Here is a 10,820-nt window from a genome sequence, read left to right on the forward strand (position 1 = left end):
CACACGAGCGTTTCCGTTAAGTTTCGATATATGTAACATTCACGCAAAAGCTTATTCTTTATGCAAGTACTGCCTTACACATCTTCTATCTATATATCAATCAAAACAATACAAAAGTTTATACGGTAAAAATGTCAATAGCTTTTTAGGCATCTTTACGACACCTTTTAAACTTTTGTGTTGTTTATAAGAGAATTTAGGAAAAAAGCCAGTCACATTAAAAAAACATGTAATACATCTAGATTGAAGTTACAAGATGTAATGTCATCATGCATATATATCTTGCTTCTGCGATTCTCTGTACAACAATAATGCCCATAATTTTTAATCGCTTTAAGAAATATTTACTGGACGGATTAATTAACGGCAGCTTTGACGTCTCGCAAGAAATGTCATGATAAAGGATTATTATGAGGATTATTATAAAATGAAAAGAAAAGATATTATAATAAAAGATAAGACGAGATGAATGTCCAAGAATGCCGTGCGTTATAAGAGAAATACGTTTAGAACATAATATGAGATTCAGAAATAAAAGAGAATATATTATATTAAAAATATTAAAAATTATGGATTCTCTTTTTCAAATTGACTTTTGCCTTGAAATTTATTGCCGGTTGAAAGAGGAAAAAAGAGAGAGAGAGAGAGAGAGAGAGAGAGAGAGAGAGAGAGAGAGAGAGAAAGAATGAGCGAAAGAGAGATATGTATGCATAATATATAATTTAAAAAGGTCAATTTTTTTTTTATTATAGTTTTGTTCATATTAATTTCACAATTTAATTTCACAAACAAAAATCTTGATTCAAATATTTTATGTTGTACATTTCATTTCGTCATTATTTTATTTGGTATTTTATTTGAAACGCGAAGTAATAGCGATTCATTCTTGTAGAAATTTTTGTTCTGCTGCGAATAATTAAACAAGTAGATATTTTAATGACAAATAAGAAATTGCAAACTATTTATCAGAGCGTTATTCGAATTACCGTATAAGCTTTTTGAAATTATTATTGCTATAAAAATTGCATATTAAAACTAAAAATATCAGGCTAGAGTGTAGTGGACAGTAATAGTTAATAATTGTTGATGACGACGATGATGACAATTACGATGACACAAGACGTAATGACGATGATGAAGAGAGATAATAATGTACCAGACACATGATTAATATTTTATTATATTGAATTATTATATTTTACTAATTATTACACACACACACACAAAAACTAAATCGATATGATTATGTATAAATAAAACGTACATATTTAGAATATATATTACAATTCTTCTGTACATTCGACTTATTATTTTAATTTCCTATTTAAACATTTATATATTTCAATTTTTTTCTTACAATGAAAAATCAATATCTTTTCTCAACCCTACTTGTAATTAAAAATCGACATTGTAATTATTTCAAATCTAGTAAGCAGATTTTTTCTATATATAATATATCATTGAATGAATGGAATGAATAATTTGAAATGAATTTAAATTTTTACGAAAAATGATTAAATTATTTAAGTATTTATTATCAATAATTTTGATAAATAATTAATTACAATAAAATATTTACAATTATATTAATTTCATAAATTGTTATACATGTATATTTTTTTTCTTAATATGTCTCTAAAAAATACATACTTTAATACATATATTTTAACATTACATATTTAAAAATATATAATAGATACAATATAAGAAATAAGTATATAATAAAAAAAAGGTTGAATTTTATTATGTATAGAGATTTTTTAATTTATTTTCTTAATATTGCCGGCACTAGATAAAAATGGTCACTATTGAATTGACTCCAAAATGGCGGCACCAATAAGAAAACAAGTATTGGTGTCGTTTCTCGAGGATGATGCGTACGCATGATAAGCGGTTTTCGTTCTGTCGCATTGCATATTCGATGAACGTTCTTTTCATATAATGCGATCTAATGTTATGTATCGCGCTGTCAAAATTTCATGTCGTGTGTTCGACTCGTGGTATTCGTTACGATAAACTTGTTATATGTTAATGTCAATTAAATCTCGTAGAGATGGTGAATATAGATACTATACGAAAGAATTATCCACTGCACTGGCTCGTCTGGCATAACAGCTATGTAGAACTCGACAAGGAACTGTCCACAAATCAGGTTTGTGCATACCTGCTGTTTAATAAGCTTATCTCATTTGATATTAATTAGATTTCATATACCAACGCAACGGTACACGTGATTAACGATAATTGTGCGTTTTATTTGCTTTTATGGCTCTGCGACTTTGTCCTCCAGATGCTATGTGTCAACAGCTCTGTTATCAATGATAACGAGTCTTCTACACGTAATTGACATTCTACAATGAACAATAATTGCGTAATTGTTCGATGCAGATGAATAGCGCGATACTGTATACGTGCATTTGTCTGCTGGCAGTTTGAATAATGCATTTGTCATTTCAAAGTATTTCAGTTTCCTTTTTTTTATACACTCTATCTGATTTTGTTGTGAGAGATATAATAATTACTCAGCATAATTTTATCTGATTCTACGAAATTCTCTCAATACAGCTAGTCTTGTATATTTTATGATAAATATGCATATACAGATAATAAATTATATAACACAAATCATTCATACAGACACGAGAAAAGAGATGTTTAAAATAAAAGGTTAAAAGTCATTTTATATTACAGCATCTGTATTCATAATTTATGAGGATATGAGCACAGATACACACACACACACACACACAATATTAAAAAAAAAATCTATATGAATAAAAATTAGAAAAAGAAAGGAAAATAATAGACTAAATATGTGCTATTTTATATTATGAAAGAATTAATATTTTTCTTTTAGTAATAATAGTGTTTTTATTTTTAAAAAATAGTTAAATAAGTGAGAATAATAAAAATATGTTGTCAGTTTTAACAAAAATGAGACTCTTCTATTAACTTTCAAATTATTTTTATTTTGAATTGAAATTAATTGCATAAAATACCTTAAAGTTTCACATTTACAATAAGCAGTGTAGATAGCAATTATCAATTATAATTTAATAATGTAACAAAATAATTTGTATAATTCATACTTTGTATGTTATATTTATATCCATAAACTCCATATATATTTGTAATTATATATTCTTTTAAATTTATGATTGTACAATTGATTTGTGCTTATAGTAGTAATGCAAGTTAAAAATATCTGAAGCCTTTCATAAAAAAGAGAGAAACCTTAGATATGACTTACGACTCCTAATATACTCTTGAAGTAGAGAATCAATCTGATATATTTTATAATATGAGGAGTACATATGAGGAGTTTTGAATATATCATTTAAATTATATAACAAATGCAAAGTAAATATATGCTAAAAGAAAAATTAAAAATACAATATTGCTATAATTATCTTAGTTAATGAAAGTTATAACATTTAAAAATTTTCTAGCATGATATAGAAAAACATGACAATCGAGGAAGGACACCACTAATGTTAGCAGTAACTTTGGGTCATACAGATTCTGCTATAGTATTGTTACAGCATGAAGCTAATGTTAATACAGAGAACACTCAAGGATGGACTGGTAATTTATTTGGTCTTTGTGTTTTATCTGTCTGTGTAATCTTTTTGGACGTTTATACTTTTAACCATTTAATTTATTTTTATTATAATCAGTTAATTCATTATTATTATAATCAGTTTAATTTATTTTGATATAGTGGTTCAAGAAGCAGTTGGTACAGGAAATCCTGAATTGCTGCAATTGGTACTTGCTAGAAGAGATTATCAGAGATATTGTAATCGAGTGGCTGGTATACCAGAATTACTTCATAAACTTAAACAGGTCAGTTTTATGTAACTAATACGTTATTAATTCAATATATGTACAATTCCCAAAATATATCTTTTTTATTGAAAGAAAAATTCTTTTCTACAAATTCCGTAAATTAATAATTAATTCTAACATTTCTTGTGTAGACTATCATTATGTGAAAGCTAATTAACTTTCTCATATTCTTGATTGTTAATAATTTGATGATTTTAGTAATAGAAATCCTTTTCAGGCACCTGATTTTTATGTAGAAATGAAATGGGAGTTTACAAGTTGGGGTAAGGAATAGAATTTAATGACATCTTATAATCTTCAAGATCTATAGTTTAATCTATAATTTGAATCTCACTGTAATTTATACACTTATCTAACTCATTTTTAATAACATATGTGGTTAACTGTTATTATTTTTGTTGATTAGTTCCTCTTGTATCTCGGATGTGCCCAAGTGATACATATAAAGTTTATAAACAAGGTAGTAATGTGAGAATTGATACTACTTTATTAGGCTTTGATCATGCAAATTGGCAACGTGGTAATCGAAGCTATGTCTTTAAAGGACAAAGTAAGCATAGATATCTTTAATAAATAATCGTAATAATCTTATTAATATTCGTGCATGAGTATCGTACAATTTCATTTTTTTTAATTATGATTGATTATATATTTTGGGAATGTCAATTATTTGTTCATTAAATTCCATATGTTAATATAAGCTCAATTCCATCTATGGCAATTAGTTGAACGCAGCTGTGTATTTGGATGGTCATCATACAGATGATACAATCTTAACATTTAATTCGCGCATTGCATTGCTAAAAATTTTATAAAAATATTTTTATGTGCATAAATACAGGAGACTTTTTAACTAACACTATATGTTTCTATATTATACTTCTTTATATTATAATTTCTCTTTTTTTCGTCCTCTTTTTTTTATTCCCATTAATTTTTACAAATATAACTAAATTGATGATTAAAAATAATGTAAGACAAGATATTTTTATACACATATACATATACAATGCTTAGATAATGTGCAATATGATAAGAGAGTCATATAGTTTTTTTTTAAATAAATTCAGTATAAAATACTTCATAAAATTTATGACATTTTTTTTGTAGATGATGGAGCAACGATGATGGAAGTAGATCACGAAACGAGAAAAGTTTATGTTGAACATATGAAACTTATAGGAGATGATAATATACAATTATTGGAACCATCTGAAGAAGGTGTAATAGCTCGTCTTACTAATCCTATAGTTACAACTTATATAGATACAGATAAAATTAGTTTTGAACGGTAACTATCTATTATTACAATATTTAATAATGTTATATACATATTTATATATATAATATGTATATAATTTGTTTGTATATATTTTAACAATATTGCTTATGTTGAATTAGCAATAAAGCAGGTCTATGGGGATGGCGTTCTGACAAAAGTGAAGGAATAAATGGTCATGAGTGTAAAGTGTTTAGCGCAAGCAATGTAGAATTAATAACTAAAACCCGATTAGAACACTTATCTGAAGCAGATAAAGCAAGGGCTCGAGCACCAAGAACACCTTTACAATCATTTCTTGGTATTGCAGAACAGCAGCAGGAGAGTTGCAGCACTGTCGCTACTAGTGTAATTTTTTTTTCAATAATTAATTAATTATTACATATTTAAAATAATATTTAAAATTTTTAATCAAGTTATATATTTTAGGAAGAATTTAACAGTGTAGGGAATTCTTCTAACATAACTGCTGAAGAATACTTTGACCCAGCTGTAGATTTAAATGGAAGAGACATAGGTAGACCAAAAGAAGTTAATACAAAAATACAAAAATTTAAGGTATTTTATATATATATTGAAAACTGTGTGTACATTATACATATATTATACATATATTATATTGTATATTAATTAAAGCATTTCTTTATATTCAGGCAACTTTATGGTTAAGTGAAGATTATCCATTAAGTCTTCAAGAACAAATCATGCCAATTGTAGATTTGATGGCTATATCTAGTTCACATTTCGCAAAATTAAAAGATTTTATTCAAATGCAACTTCCAGCTGGTTTTCCTGTTAAAATTGGTAAGATGTTAATTATAATATAGTATATATGTATATAAATATGTACGGTTGCAATATATATTGAATATATATTGAATACATATTGCACACAAAATATATTAAAATAATCAATTCTTTTTTAGAAATTCCATTGTTCCACATTCTCAATGCGAGAATAACATTTGGAAATATATTTGGTTTAGATCAAGAGGTGCCACATGTAGGTCATTTACAAGAAACTAATCGTATGACTTGCTTAGTTGATGATATTTGTTTTGAAACACCTAGTGGATATGCCAAATTAGGTAAAACTTCGTTTTATACATATATATATACATATGCATATATTCTACATTCAATACATATAATGTACTTAATTCATATTGGTTAAATATAGGTGCGGAAGTGAGAACACAATTTAGTATTGAAGAAGAGGATGATTTACTACAGTTTGCTATTCAACAAAGTCTTTTAGAAGCTGGTAGTGAACGCGATGAGGTAATGTTTTTCTTTTTATTTTGTTTTATAATTATATACAATATCATTCTTCTTGTTTTACACAAAAAATTTTATTTTATGTAGGTTGATATATGGGAAGCATTAAGAGCGCAAAAACCATCTAGACCAACTACACCTAACATGACTACTGAAGAAGAAAGGCAGCTTCAGAGGTATGCAACACACTACTAATAAACATATACTAAAGAGAATGTTATCGATGTTCTGTTTTCAGTTAATTTTATTATTAATTTTGCATGTGTTTTTGTGCTACAATTCATGTTCAGGCAGGTGGGTAATTTTATAATTTGCAAATATCAATTTCGGGTAAATTTTATTCACGCAACAGAAATTACTCATATTTAAATTAATATAAACATTGAATATTTACAAAGCACAAAAAATCCGTAGAAAGTATTAACAAAATAAATGTCAATATAAATTTATCGAAATATTTTTCATATCGCTAAAAATAATTTTTTTTTAACATAGGGCAATTCAGGCTAGTTTAGTGCTGTATCAAGAAACGACTGGCTCTACAGAAGGTACTGCGAATTCAGCGGGTATAAATGAAAATGAAGATAGCGATTCTCTCGAAGATACTGCAGAACAGTTGAGATTAGCGTTAAAACTTTCCGAGCAGCAACAAATAGAAGAAGAGCAACAGCGGTTGCTAGAAGAAGAAACATTTCGTCATGTGCTGGAGCTATCTTTGACGGACAAATAAACTTCCAAAGTGTGTAATAGTGATAAAAACAAATTTACTACAGTATACTTCCAGAAAAATGAAACTTTCAGTCTTGTCAAGAAACAGGACTATACAAAAAATCATTTCCTACATTTCATAGATTACAAAGTGCATTACGGAGTAATAATGTTGCTTACGATGAACACTTGTTATTGAAGTATATAAGCAAGTCAAAAGATGGAAATAGTATAGTAGTAGTTAAGTGAATGAATAATTTAAATTATGTTATTTATTTCTTAGCTACATTTTATATGAGACAAAATCCTACACAATACTATAGATCTTAACAAGTATGTAACGAAGTCTTGAAAATTACAGCTTTTTGAAAAAAAATACAGTCAACAATCAAATAGTATTTGTGTAAATTCTATTAACTGAAAGTAAATAATATAAGTTATGACTGTTAATATTTAGAATAAATAGCATGTAATTCTCAAGTCTTCAAAAATTATTCGTTTGTCCTTTCTCCTCGATTTTAAATTTTACTTCTATAAATTTATAAGTGCATATTAATGATTACAATTAGGATAAAACAGAAAGATAATTATTATCTTAATCAAATCAAACATTTTTACAATGATCCCTTTTCATATCTACAACATAATTCTATACAATATTTTAATGCAATGGCATGTAATGAAAAATTAGGAATATACAGGAAGCATTTATAAATATTCAGCCCTCTTTCCAAAGCTTTTCATAAAAAATAAACTGAGGATGTAAAATTAGTGCGAAGATTGATAGTATATTATTTATTATTTTAGATAAATAATTTATTTTTTATGTTATTTTGTTGATATCTTATTAGAGAATTATATATACACATACATATTAATAATTATAAATTTTATATATATATATATATATATAAAATTTAAGGTGTAAAAATATGAAATATTATTTATACATTTAAAAGAAAAAATTGATTGCTATATTCCATTATTTTTATTAAAAGAAAAATAGTTACAAGGGTGTCACGATTTCCTTTTATATTAAGGTTATAATTTATTATCGGAATATCATTAAAACATGATTACATTTTTCTTCTGAACATTATAAATAAAAAACTGCATTCATATAAGATATGTATAAGTATAATCACTTTTCTGCATATAAGCATTCACTCATCAATGAAGTTGTGTAGAAAAATAGCAAATAAGACATTATTCCTTGATGACATAATAAAAATTAGCAGAATTAGCGGCGGAAGAATCGGCAGTCATTGGACTGCCATATTTCTGCTATTCAAATTCCGATTGTGCTCTGAAAGATTAAAATCATAAGCATTACAATTAATCAAAGAAAAACTATATCAATCAACATCTTTTATACAAACTTTGTAAAAATGGTGCCAAGTATAGTAGCACTTTGTGAATAACGTTGTTCATTTTTATGCGCTTGCTGATGCCATTTTTTGCGTATAGCATTCCATCGTTCAATATGATCTTTCATTAATTGTTCTCGCGTTTTGAGAATTTGTCCTTCCTGTAATTACGTTACGTACAATTTGTATGTGTTATAATATAATTGTTAACACAAAAAATGTATTAGTATAAATCTTTTTTATTTTTAAAACTTTAACAGTAGTTATGAATTATTTTAATAATTCTTTAATCAACCTTTTATATGAACTAAGGTATACATGGGATGAGAATTGGAATCAAACTCGAGACCTGTCGACTATAAATCAATTACTTTTACATAGTCACGAATAACTGAATTAATATAAATTCAAATATTATACATTTATCGAAATTATTGACTCACATAATCTAAGTTCAAATCATCTTTTTCTTCAAGTATAGGGGATGGAATACGATTTCTTGGTATGGCTTCTTCACGAGGCAAAGGAGGTGGCAAATAATGGACATCATTTAGCTCACCATCAGTACCAATTAAATTATTTGCCGTGTTAACTTCATTAATTATTTCTGGACTTGGACTACGCACTCTAATCACAAATTAATGTATTTATTTTAATTTTGCACAAATTTACGAATATAAAATTGTATAGAGAGAAAAAGAAATTGAAAAAGTATTTTTATAATGATTAAGGGAGCCGGGTGATTTGGAGGATAAAAATAAATCGATTTTTTTTATTTCATTTTCGGAAAGTTGATTGTCTTAAAAATATATTGCCAAAACTATTCATAGAAATAACATAAGATAACGAAGTTATTCACGATTAACTGAAATGGCACAGGTAAAAATTAGGCGCGTTTCGATCTCCAGCTATTACTTCTTCGAACAAAAAAACATCTGCCGGATTTCTGTCTTTTTCTACATATTTATTCAAATAAGAGAATCGTATTATAGCCCAGGAATCACTGAATAAGAAAAATTTATTGTAAGTATTAAAAAAATATAAGTATTCTAACTCAAAACTTTAAACACATTTTTCTTGAAACGTGTTTTTTCAAATTTGCTGACATGCTGTAGAGAGAAATATTGATCGTCGTTTTTTACACATTTATTAAAACTATTTTCTCCATACGATAAACCTAAAAAAATAACAATAATAATAAATTATTCAAAGGTCCAATATTTAACAAATAAATTGAGAAGAAATAGCCTGCTTTATAATGATTTTGTTTGTGTGTAGATACCACTTCCATACTTTGGGATTTTTAACTTGTTATAAACAATTCTTTGTCTTTTCTCTTTCGTAATTTTATGTTTAGCATTTACTGATCAATTTGTACAAAATATCGTTAATCTATTTTCAAGTAAATAAAAAAAAAAACATTATTTTAATTAATTATTTTTATAATTGCTGATATTGAACCAAAGTTTTTATTTTACTTTATTTTATTATATATATAGAGTGACTTATCAATTTGAATATCCGTCAAGATACGAAGATAGTAATCTTTACAGTTTTTTCAATTCTGATAACTTTTTAGTGTTGACAACCTTATTTTATTTTATTGGAATGCTTTTATATACTGGCTTATATTATATTCGCACTTGAAGACATAATTACGTCGAACCATCTGTAACCTATTTATTTATTTTTTAATATATGATAATTAATTTCACAAAAAATCATCCTGTGTGTGCTCACATGGGCTATTTCTCCTTAATTTATTTGCTAAAAAAATAATAAATTTTTCAAAACAGTAATAGTTTTTTGGCAATTTAATGGGAAAAATAATTATTAAAAAAAATTTTTTTTTATAAAGGAGTAATTTTAACAAATCAATTTTTTATAATTTTGTTAGGTTTACCGTATACATTCAACATTATTAATTACAAATCAATTTGATTTTTTTTATTTCAGACGATTAGTTCTATCTGCACAATATCAGCAATTTAACAAAACCTTATGTGGATACGTTTGCCTCTCAGACATTTCAATATATTTTAATTAATAAAAATTCATACTTATTGCATAAAATGCAAATAAAATATAGATTCAAACGTAAAATTGATAGCTGTAAACCATTTTTTCACAAAAAATCATTGATTTTTTTGACCTTCCAAATGATCTGGCTCCTTAATTTAATCTAAAATATTGTTTTTTGCATTCTTATTATATATAAGTTTTTAAATTATAAGAAATGCAAAAAAGTATTGCAGTATAATTAAGAAATGTAATATTAATTATCATACATGAAAAATTCCACAGTATGATAAAATATTCTAAAAGAGAATCACTTAAAA

At 26.2% G+C, this 10,820-nt stretch overlaps 2 protein-coding genes across 6 annotated transcripts in view; one reads left to right on the plus strand and one right to left on the minus strand.

Moving 5' to 3' along the window:
- Window positions 1-1,789: 1,789 nt before the first annotated feature.
- Window positions 1,790-7,888, plus strand: LOC108685401 (ankyrin repeat domain-containing protein 13D). Of its 2 annotated transcripts, XM_018190171.1 has the most exons (14): window positions 1,790-2,152; window positions 3,450-3,585; window positions 3,722-3,846; window positions 4,067-4,112; window positions 4,256-4,399; window positions 4,960-5,140; window positions 5,251-5,476; window positions 5,558-5,686; window positions 5,782-5,932; window positions 6,055-6,216; window positions 6,309-6,409; window positions 6,494-6,582; window positions 6,697-6,700; window positions 6,902-7,006. In XM_018190171.1, the coding sequence occupies exons 1-14, from the start codon at window positions 2,054-2,056 to the stop codon at window positions 6,914-6,916; spliced, it is 1,608 nt and encodes a 535-aa protein (XP_018045660.1). In that variant the 5' UTR covers window positions 1,790-2,053; the 3' UTR covers window positions 6,917-7,006. The 2 variants fall into 2 exon arrangements, with proteins under 2 accessions (XP_018045660.1, XP_018045659.1); XM_018190170.1 differs by lacking the exon at window positions 6,697-6,700 and having other exon boundaries at window positions 6,902-7,888.
- A 199-nt stretch (window positions 7,889-8,087) lies between these two features.
- Window positions 8,088-10,820, minus strand: part of LOC108685431 (protein lin-37 homolog) — a 4,009-nt gene continuing 1,276 nt past the window's right edge. For all 4 annotated transcript variants that reach the window (XM_018190213.1, XM_018190210.1, XM_018190212.1 and 1 more), the window contains 3 exons: window positions 8,925-9,108; window positions 8,494-8,642; window positions 8,088-8,420 (listed from right to left, as the gene is read on the minus strand). In XM_018190213.1, coding sequence (XP_018045702.1) covers window positions 8,399-8,420; window positions 8,494-8,642; window positions 8,925-9,108 — 355 coding nt within the window. In that variant the 3' untranslated portion in view covers window positions 8,088-8,398. The remainder of the gene's footprint in view (window positions 8,421-8,493; window positions 8,643-8,924; window positions 9,109-10,820) is intronic.

Source organism: Atta colombica, unplaced genomic scaffold (genome assembly GCF_001594045.1).
Source record: "Atta colombica isolate Treedump-2 unplaced genomic scaffold, Acol1.0 scaffold153, whole genome shotgun sequence".
Lineage (NCBI taxonomy): Eukaryota > Metazoa > Arthropoda > Insecta > Hymenoptera > Formicidae > Atta > Atta colombica.

Coding starts and splice junctions, on each gene's coding strand:
- LOC108685401 (XM_018190170.1), top strand. CDS start 2,054: ATGGTGAATATAGATACTATACGAAAGAATTATCCACTGCACTGGCTC. Junction 3,847..4,066: donor TACTTCATAAACTTAAACAG/GTCAGTTTTATG, acceptor AATCCTTTTCAG/GCACCTGATTTTTATGTAGA. Junction 4,113..4,255: donor ATGGGAGTTTACAAGTTGGG/GTAAGGAATAGA, acceptor TTTGTTGATTAG/TTCCTCTTGTATCTCGGATG.